Below are 17,501 nucleotides of genomic sequence, written 5' to 3'. Positions count from 1 at the left end.
CTCTTCAACCATCCATGCATTCCAGAAACACACATAGAGTGTCTATTATGTGCCAGGTACCATTATGATAGGGATTCAAAAATAAGCTGCACTGTCCACGGACCTTAAGGAACAACTAGTCTGGTGCTTGAGTAAAGGACTCAAACTTCTTAATTTTCATACAAATTAGCAAGACTATTAATAAGAAATGACTAGTCTCATAAGACTAAAAGGGATTTGGACTTTTTGCATCAGTAATATTTCCAGCCAAAATTTCATCAAATTAAAGCTCTCTTATTTTGCCCCAAATTCTAGGATGCATAATTAACTCTTACATGTTAAATAATTTTCAGGCTCAGTGTAGGTTTATTGTGACCATTTTTCACTAACTTACCTAGTTTTACTTAAAAACGACCCTTTATCTTTTTACATATACAATAGTTTAAGGAAATGAAACTTCATTTCTTCCAAATATTTTATGATTCAGACTCTTCCCTGAAGCAAAAAGAGGCTCCCACCCAACTATTCTTAACAAGATTGTCACGGCTAGCTGAACATAAGAGTATCTCCTACAGGTGTCACTCCAGTTATCAGCTATAGTTGTTTCCTATACTCTGAGAATTTACAACTTCCAGAATTGCAATTTTGCTTTAAATGGTCATACTATGCCAAATTTAAAATGAGACATGATGTGTTGGTCTAAAGATTTCCACCCTAAATACAAAATAATCTTCCAGCAGTTCATAAAACAGCTGAAAATGATTCTGTGCAATAAGGAGAGAGTATAAAATAGGGTTGAAGAAAGGCACAAATTCAATAAATATTTATCCTATAACCATGTTTTCTGAACCAAACTCAGACACACGGTTTGACAAGTGTGAAGATACTTCTGAGAGCTACAGATTAGAATACATGAGTGTAATGGAAAAGTGAAACCACATGGTTTTTATAGGTTTAAGACAGCATTTGTCTACATGGACTTAAAATGCATGTTTTAAGTCACCAGTGAGATTTTACTGTCCAGGAACACCAATCCAACAGTCATTTTACAGCAGTTACTTCTCTAGAGAAAATGCTGGCAAAGGAACACAAGTAAGAGATATGCACAGGAAATGCATTAGTAGGCATGGTTGATTTTTATCACCTCATGTGTTGGTGTACTCATTAATCTGCTAATGAAACTGTGAAAATCAGCAGGGGTCTCTGGGCCTATATGAATGTCAAGCTCTTACAGCATATGTAGAACCCAGAAATGCAAACATACAGGATTTTTTATGGTTATGGAATTTACCTTCATCTCAGAAAGGTTCTCACATCTGGGAAAAGAAAAACTATTCCATAACTGGTGTGGAATCAACTATCTGCTTGAAAAATAAAGTCGGATCCCCACCTGATTTATTTCACCAAAATAAACTGAAGATGGTGCAAGAATTAAGAAAAATAAGGGCTGGGAGCAGTAGCTCACACCTGTAATGCCAGCACTGTGGGAGGCCGAGGCGGGTGGATCACCTGAGGTCAGGAGTTCGAGACCAGCCTGACCAACATGGTGAAACCCTGTCTCTACTAAAAAATACAAAAATTAGCCAGGCATGGTGGTGGGCACCTGTAATCCCAGCTACTAGGGAGGCTGAGGTAGGAGAATCACTTGAATCCAGGAGGCAGAGGTTGCAGTGAGCTGAGATCATGCCATTGCACTCCAGCCTGGGCGACAGAGCAAGACTCCATCTCAAAAAAAAAAAAAAAAAAAGAAAAGAAAAGAAAAAGAAAAAGAAAAAGAAATTCTGAACTTTGTAATAAAAATACATGCTTTTTATAAAAACAATACAACACATACAAACATACAAATTTATATAAATAACTGTGTGTGTGTGTCTAACCTCATTAAAGTAGAAGGAAAAAAGAATATGAATGAATGTTTCTTCAATATCCTGGACTGTAGAAGACCTTTCTAAGCATGACATAAACCCAGAAGTCACAAAGGAAAATAAGTAAGTTTGACCATGTAAAAATTTTAAACTTCTCTACGGAAAAAAGAAGAGAGAATAACAAGACCAGAACAAACTGAAAAGAGCAATAAACTGAACAAAAACATTTGTAACACACAAGACAAAGGGCCAACCTTAATATTGGAAAACCCTTAAATCAATTAGAAAAAGATAAATAACCAAATAGAAAAACAGGCAAAGGTGACAAATAGTTTATAGAAATGAAATACAAATAGCTGGCCAGGTACGGTGGCTCATGCCTGTAATCCTAGCATTTTGGGAGGCTGAGACGGGCAGATCACCTGAGGTCAGGAATTCGAGACCAGTCTGGTCAACATGGTGAAACCCCGTATCTACTAAAAATACAAAAAAATTAGCCGGGTGTGGTGGCGCATGCCTATAGTCCTAGCTACTTGGGAGGCTGAGGCAGGAGAATCGCTTGAACCCCTGAGGCAGAGGTTGCAGTGAGCCGAGATCACGCCACTGCACTCCAGCCTGGGCGACAGAGTGAGACTCCATCTCAAAAAAAAAGGAAATTAAATACAAATAGCCAAATACAAATGAGAAGATATTCAAGCTCATTTACAATTTAAAAAATATAAAATAAAACAGTAACATAGTAATCTTTTTCACCTATCAAACTGACATTGACTAAAAGGTTTGCTAATATCCAGAGTTGATGGGGTTGGAGGGAAATGGGCCTTCTCATACATTGTTGGTGTGAGTGTACATTTGTTCTATCTTTTGGTGAGCAAACACAGTAATAGATATTGAAATTTAAATATGGGTACTCTTTGTCTCAGTAGTTCCAACTCTAAGAATTTATCTTACAAATTTATTTCCACAATGATATGGTTTGAATATTTGTCCCCTCCAAATCTCATGTTGAAAAGTGATCCCCAATGTTGCAGGCGGGGCCTGGAAGGAGGTGTTTTGGTTGTGGGGGTGGATCCCCCATGAATGACTCAGTGCCCTCTCTATGGTAGTGGGTTCTCACTCTGCTGGTTCATGTGAGAAACTGGTTGGTTGAAGGAGCCTGGCACCTCCTCTGCTCTCTCTTGCCATGTGACACGCCTGCTGCCCATTCACCTTCTGCCATAAGTAAAAGCTTCCTCAGCAGAATGCAAGCAGATGCTAGTGCCATGCTTGTACAGCCTGTAGAACTGTGAGCTCTAGATGTAAGGGAGAATAAGGACCTAAAAGAGGTCCTTTTAATAAGAAAACGAGGTTTAGGACCATCAGCCCAAAAGGTGAGTTCTGCAGACAGATGTCCCTGTCTTCATCCAGCCCTAACTCCCCTTGGAAACACCATGCCCAGAAAAAGAAATCAGAAAGAATACAGCTCCTCGGGTTTGACCCCCTTGGGTCAGTCAAATGTGGGAATTTGATTTGGAGGCCTGAATTGTCCACCACCAACCAATTATATCCCATGCTCAGGCTATAACACAAATAATCCAAAAACGCAAATTACTCATTTAGATTTAGACCATATACATTTTATAATTTTCATTTGAATATGGACACACATAACATTCCACTCATTCAACAAGCGTGTTCCTCTAAGGCAGCAAGCTCATTACTAAGAAGAGAGAAAGAGTGGAATAAAACATTGTACCTATCGCTAAGTGACTCAAAACGTAATGAGGGAAGTTAACATGCACACACACACCAGAAGGCAGGCTGAAGGGGTTCCCTGCTCTAGTAAAGGTGCAGAGAGATTAATGTCATCTGGAATCACCAGAGGTTTCATTGGAGAGACACCATTTCTCAGAACTGGAGAATCTGTAACATTACCTGACCTTTCCCCTCTTTTCCACTCAACTCTTTTTCTCTACATTTATACAAAACAGGTACATTTGACAGCTACCCTATCTCTTGTTGCTTAATTCATATCACTAACTATAACACCATTTCTTTTATATAAGATATCAATTAGTGTTACGTATATTTTCAGTATTAAATGTATTACTATAAGGCCAGGTGCGGTTGGCTCACACCTATAATCCCAACACTTTGAGAGGCTGAGGAGGGTGGATTGCTTGAGCCCAGGAGTTCAAGACCAGGTTGGGCAACATGGCCAAAGCCCGTCTCTACAAAATATACAAAAGTTAGCCAGTATAGTGGCATGCACCTGTAGTCCCAGCTACTTAGGAGGCTGAGGTGGGAGGATTGCTTGAGTCTGGGAGGCAGAGGTTGCAGTGAGCTGAGATCGCACCACTGCACTCTCCAGCCTGGGTGACAGAGCCAGACCATTTCAAAAAACCAAAAATGTATTACTATAAGTATTTCTTTTATTAAAGTTGTATTTATTCAAGGGTTGTTCCATTATACCCATAAGCCACTGAAGTATTTCCAAAATTCCTTATAAGCTATATCTTCTCAACTATTTCTTAAACATAGATTCCATTTATTGGTTCGGATTTTTGGTTCAGAAAAAAAAGTCACCACAAAATAATCATGAAAAAAGCCAGCCTAGGATTTCAAGTCTATAGTGGAAAGTACATGATAATCCAAACACAAAAAAACTAAGAACTGTCATTATTTTGTCTGTGGGTGTGTTTTGTATTTATTGTTTTTCATTTAAAACTGGCCCATATACAGATGGGCACAGAGCTGCTGCCATTGATGGGGCAAAAGAAAGAGCATGATATCACAGAACCTAAACCTGGAGTAGTAGAGGTTTATCTATATTTACACTTAACAGGCTTTTGACACACTTGGGGATAAAGAGTGCAAGTTTTATCGTCAAAAAGATGCGTGTTTGAACCTGGGCTTCACCCTTCCAAGCAATCACATTCAGCAATCATTTCAGGCCTCTGAGCTTCAGTTTATTCACAGGTATAATTTTCCTATTTCACAGAGTCAGTATAAAGATTACTAACAACTTAGGCAAGTCATCTAGTACACTGCCTGGCACAGAGCAAGCTATCAATGAATGATAGTTAAAATAATCAGTATTATTATTATTATGAACCGTAACTGGAAGCCAATGAGGCTGGCACAGGCACATCAAGCCACTTTGGGGACCCGACAAGCAAGTAAAAAGTACAAAGTAAACTTCTTTTTACCATGCTTAAGAACAACCAGAATATATGATTTCAATAATTATGACAACTCTCAAAACAAGTCCAGTACAGTGGTTGAGAATATACCCTCTGGAAACTACTCCAGAAATTCCACTTTACCACTTAACAGCTGCGAGACTTTCAGCAAGTTGCTTAAAGATTTCCTTTCCTCAACCAAAAAACAGAGCTAATAACAGTCCTTTTAAGTACTTAGTGGGTACAGTGGCTCACACCTGTAATCCCAGCACTTTGAAAGGCCAAGATGGGACTATCACTTGAGGCCAGGAGTTCAAGACCAGCCTGAGCAACACAGCAAGACCCTGTTTCTACAAAAAAATTTTTTTAATTAGCTAGGTGTGGAGGTGGGTGCCTGTAGTCCCAGCTACTCGGGAGGCTGAGGCAGGAAGATCACTTGAGCCCAGGAGTTTAAGGCTGCAGTGAGCTATGATGATGTCACTGCACTCCAGCCTGGGCAACAGAGCAATACTCTGTCTCAAAAAAATAATGAGTACTTCGTGGGGCTATTGTGATGGTTAAAAGAAATAAGATAACCCATGGAATGCTCTTAGCAAAGCATCTGTCAACAGTAAATACTCCAAATGTTAACTATCAGACTGTCCATGAAACCCGTGGCACCCGCAAGGAGTTACTGCAAAGAGTCTGAATAAAGCTTGCAACACTAGTATGTACTTCAGACAGATGTACTATTTTTCTATAGTACAGAGTTCAATGTGACTAATAAAATGCTAATTACATTGAGTTCTACTCATTATAGCTTTTAAAAACAGGCAAAGATTGTTGAAAAATGTTCTAACAATAGAGAAACATACAAAGTAAAAAGTGTGCTCATTCATCCACCCCCCTGCCCCCACCAACCCAAGCCTCAGGCCCCAAGTCCACTTTCCAGGGTAAGTCACTGGAAAGTACTGTAGTAGGCACTCTTCAGATCCTATCTTTCAATACACACATAAAGTTGGGGAAGCGGGGTTGGATATTTTACAAAATGGGATCATACTATATGCATTATTTGTTTATTCAACAATATTTCACAGATATCTTGCCATACAAATGTAAAAAATCCTAACTCATTCTTTTTAGTTACTGTTGAATGCTTTGAATTATAGATAAATTGTAATTTATTAATCCATTGTAATAGGCATTTAGTTTACCTCTAATTTTTCGCCATTGAAAATAATCCCACAAGCCTGAGCCAGGAGGTCAAGGCTACAGCAAGCTGTGATCTCACTACTGCACTCCAGCGTGGGCAAAAGAGTGAGACCCTATCTCCAAAATAAATAAATAATCCCACAATGGGCCAGGCACAGTGGCTCACGTCTATAATCCCAACACTTAAGGAGGTCAAGGCAGGAGGCTCACTTGAGGCAAGGAGTTCAAGACTAGCCTGGACAACATAGCAAGACCCCATCTCCACATAAAATTTAAAAATTAGCCAAGCATAGTGGTGCATGCCTGTAGTCCCAGTTACTTGGGAGGCTGAGGTGGGAGGGTTGTTTAAGCCCAGGAGTTCAAGGTTACAGTGAGCTATCGTGCCACAGCACTCCAGTCTGGGCACCAAGGCAAGATCCTGTCTCTAAAAATAATCATCATCATCATCATGATCTCACAATGAACATCTTGTTTGATGGGCATTCAACATATGCATAGCTATTACTGTTGAACAGCTTCCTGAAAGTGGATCTGCTAAGTCAAAGGTTTTGCACATTTTATATGTTGATAAGAAACGCCAAATTATCCTCGAAAAAGGAAGTACCCATTGTATTCTCTGTAAGTAACCATCTTCATAAAAAACAGAAACAAAAAAGTATCCTATCATGTGGAAAAACTGAAATTTTTCTATATTAAGAAGTGATCTTGGCCAGGCGCGGTGGCTCACGCCTGTAATCCCAGCACTTTGGGAGGCCAAGGCGGGCGGATCACGAGGTCAGGAGATCGAGACCATCCTGACTAACACGGTGAAACCCCGTCTCTCTAATAAAGATACAAAAAAATTAGCCGGGCGTGGTAGCAGGCGCCTGTAGTCCCAGCTACTCCAGAGGCTGAGGCAGGAGAATGGCGGGAACCCCGGAGGCGGAGCTTGCAGTGAGCTGAGATCGCGCCACTGCATTCCAGCCTGGGCGACAGAGCGAGACTCTGTCTCAAAAAAAAAAAAAAAAAAGAAGTGATCCTCTGGCCAGGCGCAGTGGCCCACACTTGTAATCCCAGCACTTTGGGAGGCTGAGGTGGGTGGATCACTTGAGGTCAGGAGTTCAAGACCAGCCTGGCCAACATGGCAAAACCCTGTCTCTACTAAAAATACAAAGATTAGTTGGGCATGGTGACGCACACCTGTAATCTCAGCTACTCAGGACGCTGAGGCATGAGAACTGCTTGAACCCAGGAGGCAGAGGTTGCAGTGAGCTGAGATCGCACCACTGCCCTCCAGCCTGGGCAACACAGTGAGACTCTGTGGCAAAAAAAAGAAAAAAAAAAGAAAAAGAAAAAGAAAAGAAAAAAAGTAGCCCTCATCTTAAAAAAAAAAAAAACTACAGTTCTTACTTCATCCCTCTCAGCATCTGGGCCTTTATGCTACTGACTATCTCATCTTAGCATGACTCATTCCATGATGTCCTCTGCAATGACCTGGTTCATGAGAAAACAGTTTTCTAGTCCCCAAGTCACCCTGGCCCTGTCCCCAGGCCAACTGTGGGAAAAAAGGAAGGACTAAAGACCTAAAGTGTTCCTGTCACCACCTAGCATCCCTGCCAAGCCCCACTAAAACAGAATTATTCCATGTAATGCTCATGGTAAAAGCTCTACTTTGTTGCTATGTTTTAAAGCAGCAATGGATTAAAATCTCTTAATCAATAATCATTGGCCTACAAGTAGTTTACACGTTTCATTTTGTCCTGCAATATTATTACAATCAGGAGCAAGAGCAGATAAAGGTCATGCTGGTAATTAAAGCTATATTGTAGAAATATGCTCACCCAAGATATGATTAAATAAGAAAATATTACTCAGTTCAGTATCATCATTAAACTTGTATCAATTTATAAATATTTAAATGTACCATATGATGGTCATAAATAATCTGTTTTTGTCAGTTTCTAAAGTAATGCCACCCATAGACCCTTTAAAAAATGACTGCAGAAAGGAATAGTCAAGAAAGTATACAAGCCAGACTTACATTCAAATGCTGTAGTTGTTGCTTCAGGCAGAACCTGGCCTATCACATCCTAAACAAAGAAAGAATAAAGAAACACAATTAGCCATATTCTTTATTGCTAACGTGGTAAATCCTACAGGAAATATGAGAACCTGGGAAAGATTTTTGAAACGTTAGCATAAACTATAAAAACATTAGCTCATAATCACACTTAGCCCAGCAACGTAAACCCAGAGTTTAAAGCCCTATTCCAGAAAGAAAAATATTTAAGAAACCTTTTCCACATTTTATTAATAACATAATATTTTATTCTCCATTCAACAGTCTATATACAAATAAACCGTCATGTATTTACAAAAACTTGGTTTCTTCTATGGAAGGCTGTGGAATATACTACAGTTGAAAGAGAAACGGGTTTTGAGAGTCAGACTGACGTAGGTCTGAATCTCTGGGAAAAAAATCACCTAACCTCTCTGAGCCTCAATTTGATTACCCTCCAAAATGGGTCTAATAATACTTACAGATGTAGCGTAAAAATTCATCTAATAAACATAAGCTTAGACCTAGCACATTGAAGACATTCAACAAATGTAGTTCCTGATATACAACAAGCAACACTGTGCCTCGCACTCATCATGGTAGGAGTTCAACACGCAAGTTTCCATGATGAAATAAAATCATTATGCTACATTTAACACAAACAGTTCTTATCAACCTTTACTCTTAAGCAACAGAAAACATACTTAATGACACCGAAATAAAGTTAATCTAGCCTACAACAAAAATCTAAAAAGTGTATATAATCTGACATCAATGTTTAAATAAATCTATAAAGTTGAAAACACAGGAAAATTAGTATACAGAGACAGCTTAATTGAATAAGCACAGAACACCTAAGCTCTGGGGAAAGTGACCCTCCATCATGTCCAGTCCAACTCCAATGACCTGCAAACCTCATTTCTCTCCAGGAGCTCTGCCACAGTGTCCCTCCCAGGCTGCACCAGAACTGGCACCAGGCAGCCAGCTGACAAAGCCGCTCGCAGTATTTCTCAGCAGGGAGCCCACAGCCTTTCCAAGCAGGGCACTTAGCAGAGTGGCGGCTGCAACTTCCTTCTAAAGGCAATTCTTTAGAAGCTTTTGCTGCAGTGGCAATTTGCATAATAGTCTTGCCTCTATAGTGCTTTTTTTTTTTCAAAAATAAATCTGTGCATATAAAACTGATCAAAGAGAACTATCTTAGGCAGCCCTTGCTCATTACAGCCAAAAGAGATTATTTTTTTTCTGACTCTAGTCTTCACAAATGAAACATCAACTTTTTGAGGAAGTATCTATAAAAGATTTCAGTGTTAAAAAATTATTTCTACACTCTCATAGTTAGAAAGTATTTATTGACAGGAAACTGTAAAGGGAGTACAGAATAAAGCACACAGGCAATCCAGTGGAAAGCCTGAAAACATGAAATTGCAGCCAAACAGCTATGGCTGGATGCTAGCTCTCTGGCACAGCTGAGTGCACGAAATCTCTGTGCCTCACTTTCCTCATGTGTAATATCAGATCTTAGCTGTACCTAACAAATGAGTTAGTATTTGTAAAGTACTCAGAAAAGTGTCTAGCACATGGCAAGTGCCATATTAGTGTCTGTTAAATAAATAAAACAAAACACCGATAACTGGAATTTTACAAAGCTTACTTCATAATAAACTTTGAAATTCCAGCACCCAACAATCAGTGGAGGATGGTGATTCACTTATTGACTTCATCCTTCAGCAGTATTTATTGAACACCCATTCTAGCCTGTGTAGGTTTAAAAAAATGAGGGGAAAACAACTGCTTCATCCCCAACTCTCTAAGTCTAGGTTATCACCAGTTATTTCCAGGAAACTCCGATCTTGAGATGTGAACTGTACCTCTATAGTGTTAGCAAACTAATTTACGCTCCTTCTACTTAGGAATAGCAGACCCCATCAAAGTGCAGAGTTCTAACAACCACCTGAAAACCTGCTCAGTGGCAGTGGCATGCCTTAGCCCCTTGACATAAACAAGGCGCTGCACATGCTTCTCATCTGATATGAGGAAAAGGGAGAAAGAACAAAGCAAACTTGAGAGAATCATGTGAACACAACCAACCATTTTGTTCTTTAAAGCAAATAAAGTGGGGCTATAAAATGACAAAGAGGTAAGAAGTTTAAACATCAGTAATATCTACTAGTCATTTTAAAGCAGGGTACATTTGATGATTTTATATACATTTTCCAGCTAAAGTGACTTATTTCCAAGCGGCCTTCTTCTACTCTTGACAACATAACATGTACCTAACTAACCTAAAGGTTTCAAAAGAAAACCGGGATGGGCGCAGTGGCTCACACCTATAATCCCAGCACTTCAGGGGGCCGAAGTGGGTGGGTCACCTGAGGTCAGGAGTTTGAGACCAGCCTGGCCAACATGGTGAAACCCTGTCTCTACTAAAAACACACAAAAAATTAGCTGGATGTGTGGTGTGTACCTGTAATCCCAGCTGCTCAGGAGGCTAAAGCAGGAGAATCACCTGAACCTGGGAGGCAGAGGTTGCAGTGAGCCGAGATCACGCCACTGCATTCCAGCCTGGGCAACAAAGCGAGACTCTGTCTCAAAAAAAAAAAAGAAAAAAAAGAAAACCGAAGTTTACATATTTTGATGATGAACCATTTTTTGATACTTTTCTTCTTCCTTTCAATAAATCAGACAAATATCTGACAGATCCAAAACATAATTGAGCATCTACAACATGCCATGAGCATAAAGATCACAAAGCTGTAGGCTACAGGAGAATAAAACTTGATCCTTGACTTTAGGAAGATTATAAACTGGTTATGGAGATAAAGACAAACCTGAAAGACTAGTAATATAAAACACTTAGAGTATAAGCACCAAACAAAAGACATAAACAGCCAATAGTATTTGGTAACTCAGGAGAAAGGAAAAAATCACAGACTCAGTTTAGACAGAAGTGTGTGTGTGTGTGTGTGTGTGTTTTCTTTTTTGAGATAGGGTCTCGCTCTGTGTGTGTGTGTGTGTGTGTGTGTTTTCTTCTTTTTTGAGATAGGGTCTCGCTCTGTGACCCAAGCTAGAGTGCAGTGGTGCAATCACAGCTCACTATAGCCTCAACCTCTGGGTTCTGGGTTCAAGAGATTCTCCTACCTCAGCCTCCCTAATAGCTGGGACTGCAGTGAGTGCCACCAAGCCGCCACTAATTTTTGCATTTTTTGTAGAGATGGGGTTTTGCCATGTTGCCCAGGCTGGCTCGAACTCCTGAGTTCAAGCGATCCACCCACCTCAGCTTCCCAAAGTGTTGGCATTACAGGCCTAAGCCACCACTCCTGGCCCAGAAGTCTTATAGATGAGGGGAAATGTGAGCTTGGAGACCACAGGATACAAAAAGAAGGGGGGAGAGAGTTGGGCATTCTTTCTCATCACACACTAACCGGACCTCTTGTGTAGTTTTCCCAAAACTAGGAACTCAGTCTCCAGGTAAAAAGAGAAACACAGAAAGCTGCAAAACAGAAGACCCAAATGTCTCTACCTCTGAGGGTCAGGTCGGTCTCCATACTTAAGCCAGTCCCTGATGATTCAGACAAAAGACAAGGCCCAGAGAGACCAAATGACTTGCCCAGGGTCTCCCAGCTATTTGATGCACAGTGACTGGAGCCCTCAACTGCTGACTTCAGGTCTGAGACACTCAGTTATGGCTGACTCGGTGACTACAACCTGCTTCTGGCATCTGTGTCAGGTTCTGCCAAAAATTAGCTGTGTGGCTTTAGCAAGGTATTTTCCCCCTGTGGGGTTCATGCCTCTTCATTTGAAATGAGTCTGAATTAGATGAGGGGATTCTTCCAGGTTCCATGTGGCTTTAAAGTTTAAGGTTCCAAGCCGGAGATGCTGACGTGTCTCTTGGTTCTTGCCTTTTCTTGATGAAGAGATGAAGTGAACCTGGAGAACAGATCACAGGAGTCTGCCAGCATCTAGGCTTGAACATTTGCTAAAATGGAGCACTAGGAGACAGCAGTGAACACCCACTGCCACAGGTCCTTCGTCAGGCCTTTCTGACAAAACATGCTCCACCTGGGCTTACCTAGCCAAAAGCGTGCAGATACCTGGCATGCTGAGCTCTAGTGGTGGGGCCACTCGTGCAGTGTTTCCTGTTAAGCCAGTCAGCCTTGAGCCAGGTACAACTTAGAGATGCTCAAGAAACAGAAGACCCAAGTCCAATCCCTTATAATAACAATCCCATCAATAATAACAACACTAATGGAGCGCTTACTATGTGCTAAGTTGTTCTGAGTGCTTTACATGTATCAACTCAAGGAGTCCTCAGAACTCTAGGAGGTAGGCATTACTTTCACCTCTCCCCAACATTTTTTTTCACAAATAAAGAAACTGAGATACAGAAGATACCTGCCCCAATAGTACAACTTGCAAGTTAAACAACTTGGCTCCAGAGTTTGTGGTCTTAAACACTGGGCTATTCTTGAAATAATCACATAACCAAATAATATAATCACATAATAATCAACCTTCCATTGTTTTAAACGAGTAAGAGAAAGCCCATCTTTCTCATCACAGTCACAATCTCACATAATCTTTCCAAGTCTTTGAGGAAGGTACAAGTTTCCCTGTTTTACAAATAAGGAAACTAAGGCTCAGAGAGGTAGACTGACTTGCCTAGTCAGTGGGACAGCTTGCAATTAAACCCAAATTCCTTGACTCTAAACCTAGTGTTCTGTCCACAGAACCATAATTGCATACATCCTCTTTTAAGCACCCTTCTTAAACAAATATTTTGGGGTCCTATGAAGAAACAAAACCAAACATACCTATCTCCTCCAGAAGTTTACTATCTAGTGGAGGAGATAAAGAATCATGATCAAACATGTGCTTTGCTGGGGGACCCACACAAAGCTGTGATGACACAGAGGTGGGGCATATAACCAAGAATGACACAGAGAAAAAGCACAACTTGGCTTGGAAGGACAGGTGGGAATTGGCCGGTGAAGAGCAGAGTGCAGACAGCCTGGACACCTGGGAGAACTGAAAATCAACCTAAATAAGTGAGGCACAGAAGTTTATGGGGCTGTGAAGAGAGATGACACAGGTGCCAGGCAGACAGGGGCCAATCCAGATATGCCCAGAGGGCCATGTGAAAGAGCCTGCGCCTTATCATGAGGGGAAATCTGCGTGTGCATGACTGTGTGGAGAACAAAGAGAAGGATGGCATTTGATGCACAATATGGAAAGCTCCTGGTCAACGCACCCAAAAATCTGCATGGCCTGGGTAGTCAGTAACATCTAGAACTCAAAATGAAGTTATAGAAATCAAATTTTGATTGAGTTACCCAAGACAATGAAAAATCACATCACAAATCTTCCTCTTTCCAAGATCCTGCCACCTTGCCCACTCTTAACTTGCCGGTAAGTTCCACTACAGATCTGCTGCTAGTGATGTGCTTTTCGGAATGTCCGCTTCTGTCTTCCATGCCTCAGTTATTCAGCATGTAGAATGGGCACAAGGCACCCTGTCTATCTCAAATGAATACCAGAAAGATTAGAAGTGGCTGCAACATGTAGGGAAAGAAACCTACTAAGTCAATGAAACAAAATTTTAGTTCTGGTACTGACTCTCCCACTCAGGAGCTCACAGCTTTGGAAAGCCATTTCACCTCACCGCTCCTCAGTAACTATCTGCAAAAAAGAAACATCAGCTGAACAGGCCACCTAGAGTGTTACACTCTGCTCTAAAATTCCATCATTTTATTTGAAATATATTCTGAAAAATCTGAAAGTAAAATATCACCAATTCTAAGATGCACATTTTCCCTCACTTTTACCATCTCTGAAACTGGACTCATTTTAATAACGGATGATGTGTCATACTGTCATGGTCAGCATTTTTTTCTAAGTAAAATGTCTTACATTCAATGATGCTTTAAGTTTGCTCAGGCTGGGCACAGTAACTCACACCTGTAATCTCAGCACTTTGGGAAGGCCGAGCAAGCAAATCGCAGGAGTTCAAGACCAGCCTGGGCAACATGGCAATACCTCGTCTCTACAAGATACAAAAATTATCCAGGTGTGGTGGCATGTACCAGCTACTTGGGAGGCTGAGGTAGGAGAATCGCTTGAGTCCAGGAGGCAGAGGCTGCAGTGAGCCGAGATTGTGCCACAGCCCTGCAGCCTGAGTGCCAGAGTGAGGCCCTGTCTCAAAATAAATAAATTCAACAGTGTGCTCAAACATGGTAAGTTAAAGTTGTCCTTTTTCCCCTTCTCAGCTGGTCACCAAGTTCAGAGAACTCAGTAGAAAAACAGGGCTGGAATCTGTCCAGGGACATTCCCCGAAACACTTGGGAGGAAAAAACCTCTCTTCTAGATTCAGCTGCTTGTATGTGCGTGGTTGTGTCTATATGTGTGTCCCAGCCCGGGCCATGAGCTCTCTGAGGGCAGGGGTTCAGTCAGATTGATCTATCTCCCCAGGGTCCTAGACATTTGCCAGGTTTTAGTGGTTGCAATTTATCAATGCTGTGCCTGAAGCAATAAAACTGCCTCCACAGGAAGCCAGCAGTAGCCATTGCCACTAGCTCAGGTCACCAGTGGTCAAAGTGCTGACTACTCAAGTCCCTGAGTCCCCCTTGCTGGGATCTGGACACTGAGATTACCACTCACCAGCACATCCCTGAAGAGTAACTGCGGCCCGGAGTGCACTGTCCAGTCCACCGCGCCACTATTTGGGATCTTGATGCGAATTACCAGCACCTGGTTCTCCATGGCAGGAAAGGGGCCAAGGGCTAGCCACAGCATTACAGGTTAAAGAGACTCACATCCTGGGGTAGGGGACACCCACGGGCCACTGGTTAGGAGGGGGCTCCAAGAGGTGACAAGAGGAGTGACGGGCAGAGGACAGAGGGTGAAAACAAGGGACTGGAGGATGAGGGGGAGGGAAGAGGGGAGGGGTGATCAGGAACGCACCCGCAGGCACCGAGCCTGCCCAGGCTGTCGGGGGTCTGAGGTGTCCCCCGGGGAGGGTGCACCGGGAAGCGGGCAGAGGCCCGCAGGAACTAGCGGAGGTCGGAAGGTTCTGGAGTTGAGCGAACGCTATGGTGAAGCTCTCTGCCGCCGTGTGCGTATGAGGAGGCAGCAGGGCAAGGACTCGGTTTGGGGGAGATACAGCGGCAGGTGTCCACCGCTCGTCAGTGGACTAGGAGAGGGTCCTCGACTGGAGGGGACTCAGTCCGGGGCTATTAAGAAAGAGCCCCAGGGCCGCCACACCACGGAGAGTCCCCGCGGGAGGGTCAAGGGGCGAGTCTTCTGCCCCACCCGGAGACACAGGGCGCGGTGCGCGCAGGGTGAGCTCCGGCCACCCGAGGCCGTGCGGACCGGCGGCGGCTGCAGCGGCGGCGACGGCGGTAGCGGCGAGAGGAGGAGGACGAAGGTGGCGGCGACACTGTTACTCCGGAACCAAAACGCGCGGCGCCGGAACCCCGGGAGCCGACGAGCGGGACCCGCCTCCCGCGGCGCCATGTTGGAAAAGGGCAGCAGCTCCCGGGAGGATGCGCCCCAGGCGTGGGGAGCCGAGGAACCGCCGCGCGGCGCGTGGCGCGTGGCGAGTCGGGGAGAGACTGGTCTTGCTCGCTCGGGAGACCCTCATCGCCCACAGAGCGCCCGCGGCGACCTGGTCATGGACCTTTCATTTCCTGACCTTGCTTAATGACAGCGAGGTGAAAACATCTGACAAACGAAGGGTAAAAGGCTGGAGTCCGCCAAAAGCCAATTTAAGGCTTAACGTTGCAGACCGTTTGTCTTTACAAAAGCTTCAAAGACGGGGCTGCAGCTCCCGGTTATCCCCACTTTGTCAAGCCGTGAATCTGAATGTTCGTGGGGTTGTGTGCATCGAATCAGCAAGAGCAAGGCAAGAATTCAATAGTTGTCTTTTTTATCCCCCTTTCCAAGTCACAGGTTCAGAGGATCATCATCTTTCTCCCACATTAGCAAAACATATTTGCATTTTTCAGTGAAGTTCTTTACCGCACGAGTGCCCTAAAATAGCAAACAGTTCCCTGTTCAAAAGCAATAGTAAAGAAATTCGCCGAAGAGTTTAATTGCCTGGGGACAGCTGCAGTAGTCGCATCATCGTCTCTTATTAAACTGTTGCAGAAATATTCGGTCTAGTCCATGTATTTTCAACTAAATAGCACTGCTTACGCAGTTGGTGATATCACGGAAGTAGCCATAAACTTTGGTTATCTTTTTTTTTTTTTTTTTTTTTTTTTGAGACGGAGTCTAGCTCCGTCGCCCAGGCTGGAGTGCAATGGCACGACCTCTACTCACCACAACCTCCGCCTCCCGGATTCAAGCGATTCTCTTGCCTCAGCACTACCACCCCCACCAGTCCCCCACCCCGGCCGAGTAACTGGGACTACGGGCGCGCGCCATCCATGCCCGCTCATTTTTGTATTTTCAGTAGAGACTGAGTTTCACTATGTTGGCCAGGCTGGTCTCAAACTCCTGACCTCGTGATCCGCCCACCTCAGCCTCCCAAAGTGCTGGGGGGATTACAGGTGTGAGCCACCGCGCCCGGCCAACCTTGGTTATCTTCAAATGCCTTGTTACTTCAGATTTTAAAGTGCATAGGCTTGTAGAACGATGTTGCCTCTACAGAAGTTTCTTTACGAATTGTAACGTGTAGGTTCGTCGTTTCTCTCTTTCTTAGGAAGGTGCACGAATTGGCTTTACTTTTTGGGGTTGAATTTTGTATAAACTCGGTTGAGGAGGCGTGTCAGTTTCCCTTCTAACAGTAAAGTGCTTGATTAATGTGAGAGAAAAAAATTAATGTTGGTCATTTTCAGTTACGATACCAAAATTTTTTCTGCATACTTTACTCTGAGTTACTTTTATATTTAATTTGAAAGGCCATTGTAGGAGATAAATTATCACCTTTTAAGTTACTGTAAATCAATAGCTTAGGTAGAAATTCATTTAGTCAGATCCTTCAGATATTCTAGGAATTGACCCTTTTCACCTGCACTTCACTTCTGTGAAAAATAAACCATTCATCAAAAGTCCTCATGTACTTTTATTAAAAGTTCATTTCCTATTATTTTAGAAAATAGACCACGAAACTAGAGATTTTCTATGAACCTGTGATTTGTTAAAATGTCTCTTTTATTCGAAGTACCGTGGGGAAAACCAACTCAATTTGCCAAATTTGCATACATATTCTGAAGCTTTTCTTACACTAATGGCAAACTCATATTTCTGTCCCAATATTTGCAGAGCCAA

At 42.7% G+C, this 17,501-nt stretch overlaps 2 protein-coding genes across 7 annotated transcripts in view; one reads left to right on the top strand and one right to left on the bottom strand.

Moving 5' to 3' along the window:
- MAP2K5 (mitogen-activated protein kinase kinase 5) overlaps positions 1 to 15,676 on the bottom strand; it is a 260,308-nt gene extending 244,632 nt beyond the window's left edge. For 3 of the 6 annotated variants that reach the window (XR_010137177.1, XM_024232761.3, XM_063716195.1), the window contains exons 1-2: positions 14,889 to 15,045; positions 8,217 to 8,265 (exon numbers count right to left, since the gene is read on the bottom strand). Coding sequence is in view for 4 of the 6 variants with exons in the window: in XM_024232761.3 (XP_024088529.1) it covers positions 8,217 to 8,265; positions 14,889 to 15,023 (184 nt within the window). In the remaining 2 variants the exon portion in view is untranslated. Of the gene's footprint in view, positions 1 to 8,216; positions 8,266 to 10,698; positions 10,815 to 14,888 lie in introns of those variants that run through there. The other 3 variants (XM_054531617.2, XM_063716193.1, XM_063716196.1) reach the window with 3 other exon arrangements.
- On the top strand, positions 15,151 to 15,930 carry LOC134760210 (uncharacterized). The gene has a single exon (XM_063716198.1). It carries the CDS (start codon positions 15,151 to 15,153, stop codon positions 15,928 to 15,930), a length of 780 nt encoding a protein of 259 aa, XP_063572268.1.
- Positions 15,931 to 17,501: the final 1,571 nt, after the last annotated feature.

The sequence above is a fragment of the Pongo abelii genome, chromosome 16 (assembly GCF_028885655.2).
Source record: "Pongo abelii isolate AG06213 chromosome 16, NHGRI_mPonAbe1-v2.0_pri, whole genome shotgun sequence".
NCBI classification, from domain to species: domain Eukaryota; kingdom Metazoa; phylum Chordata; class Mammalia; order Primates; family Hominidae; genus Pongo; species Pongo abelii.
The sequence above is the reverse complement of the archived record's forward strand: the minus strand, read 5'-3'. Positions and strand labels throughout refer to the sequence as shown.

What these genes read in the sequence shown, in the direction of transcription:
- LOC134760210 (XM_063716198.1), top strand. Translation starts at nt 15,151, where the DNA reads ATGAGGGGGAGGGAAGAGGGGAGGGGTGATCAGGAACGCACCCGCAGG.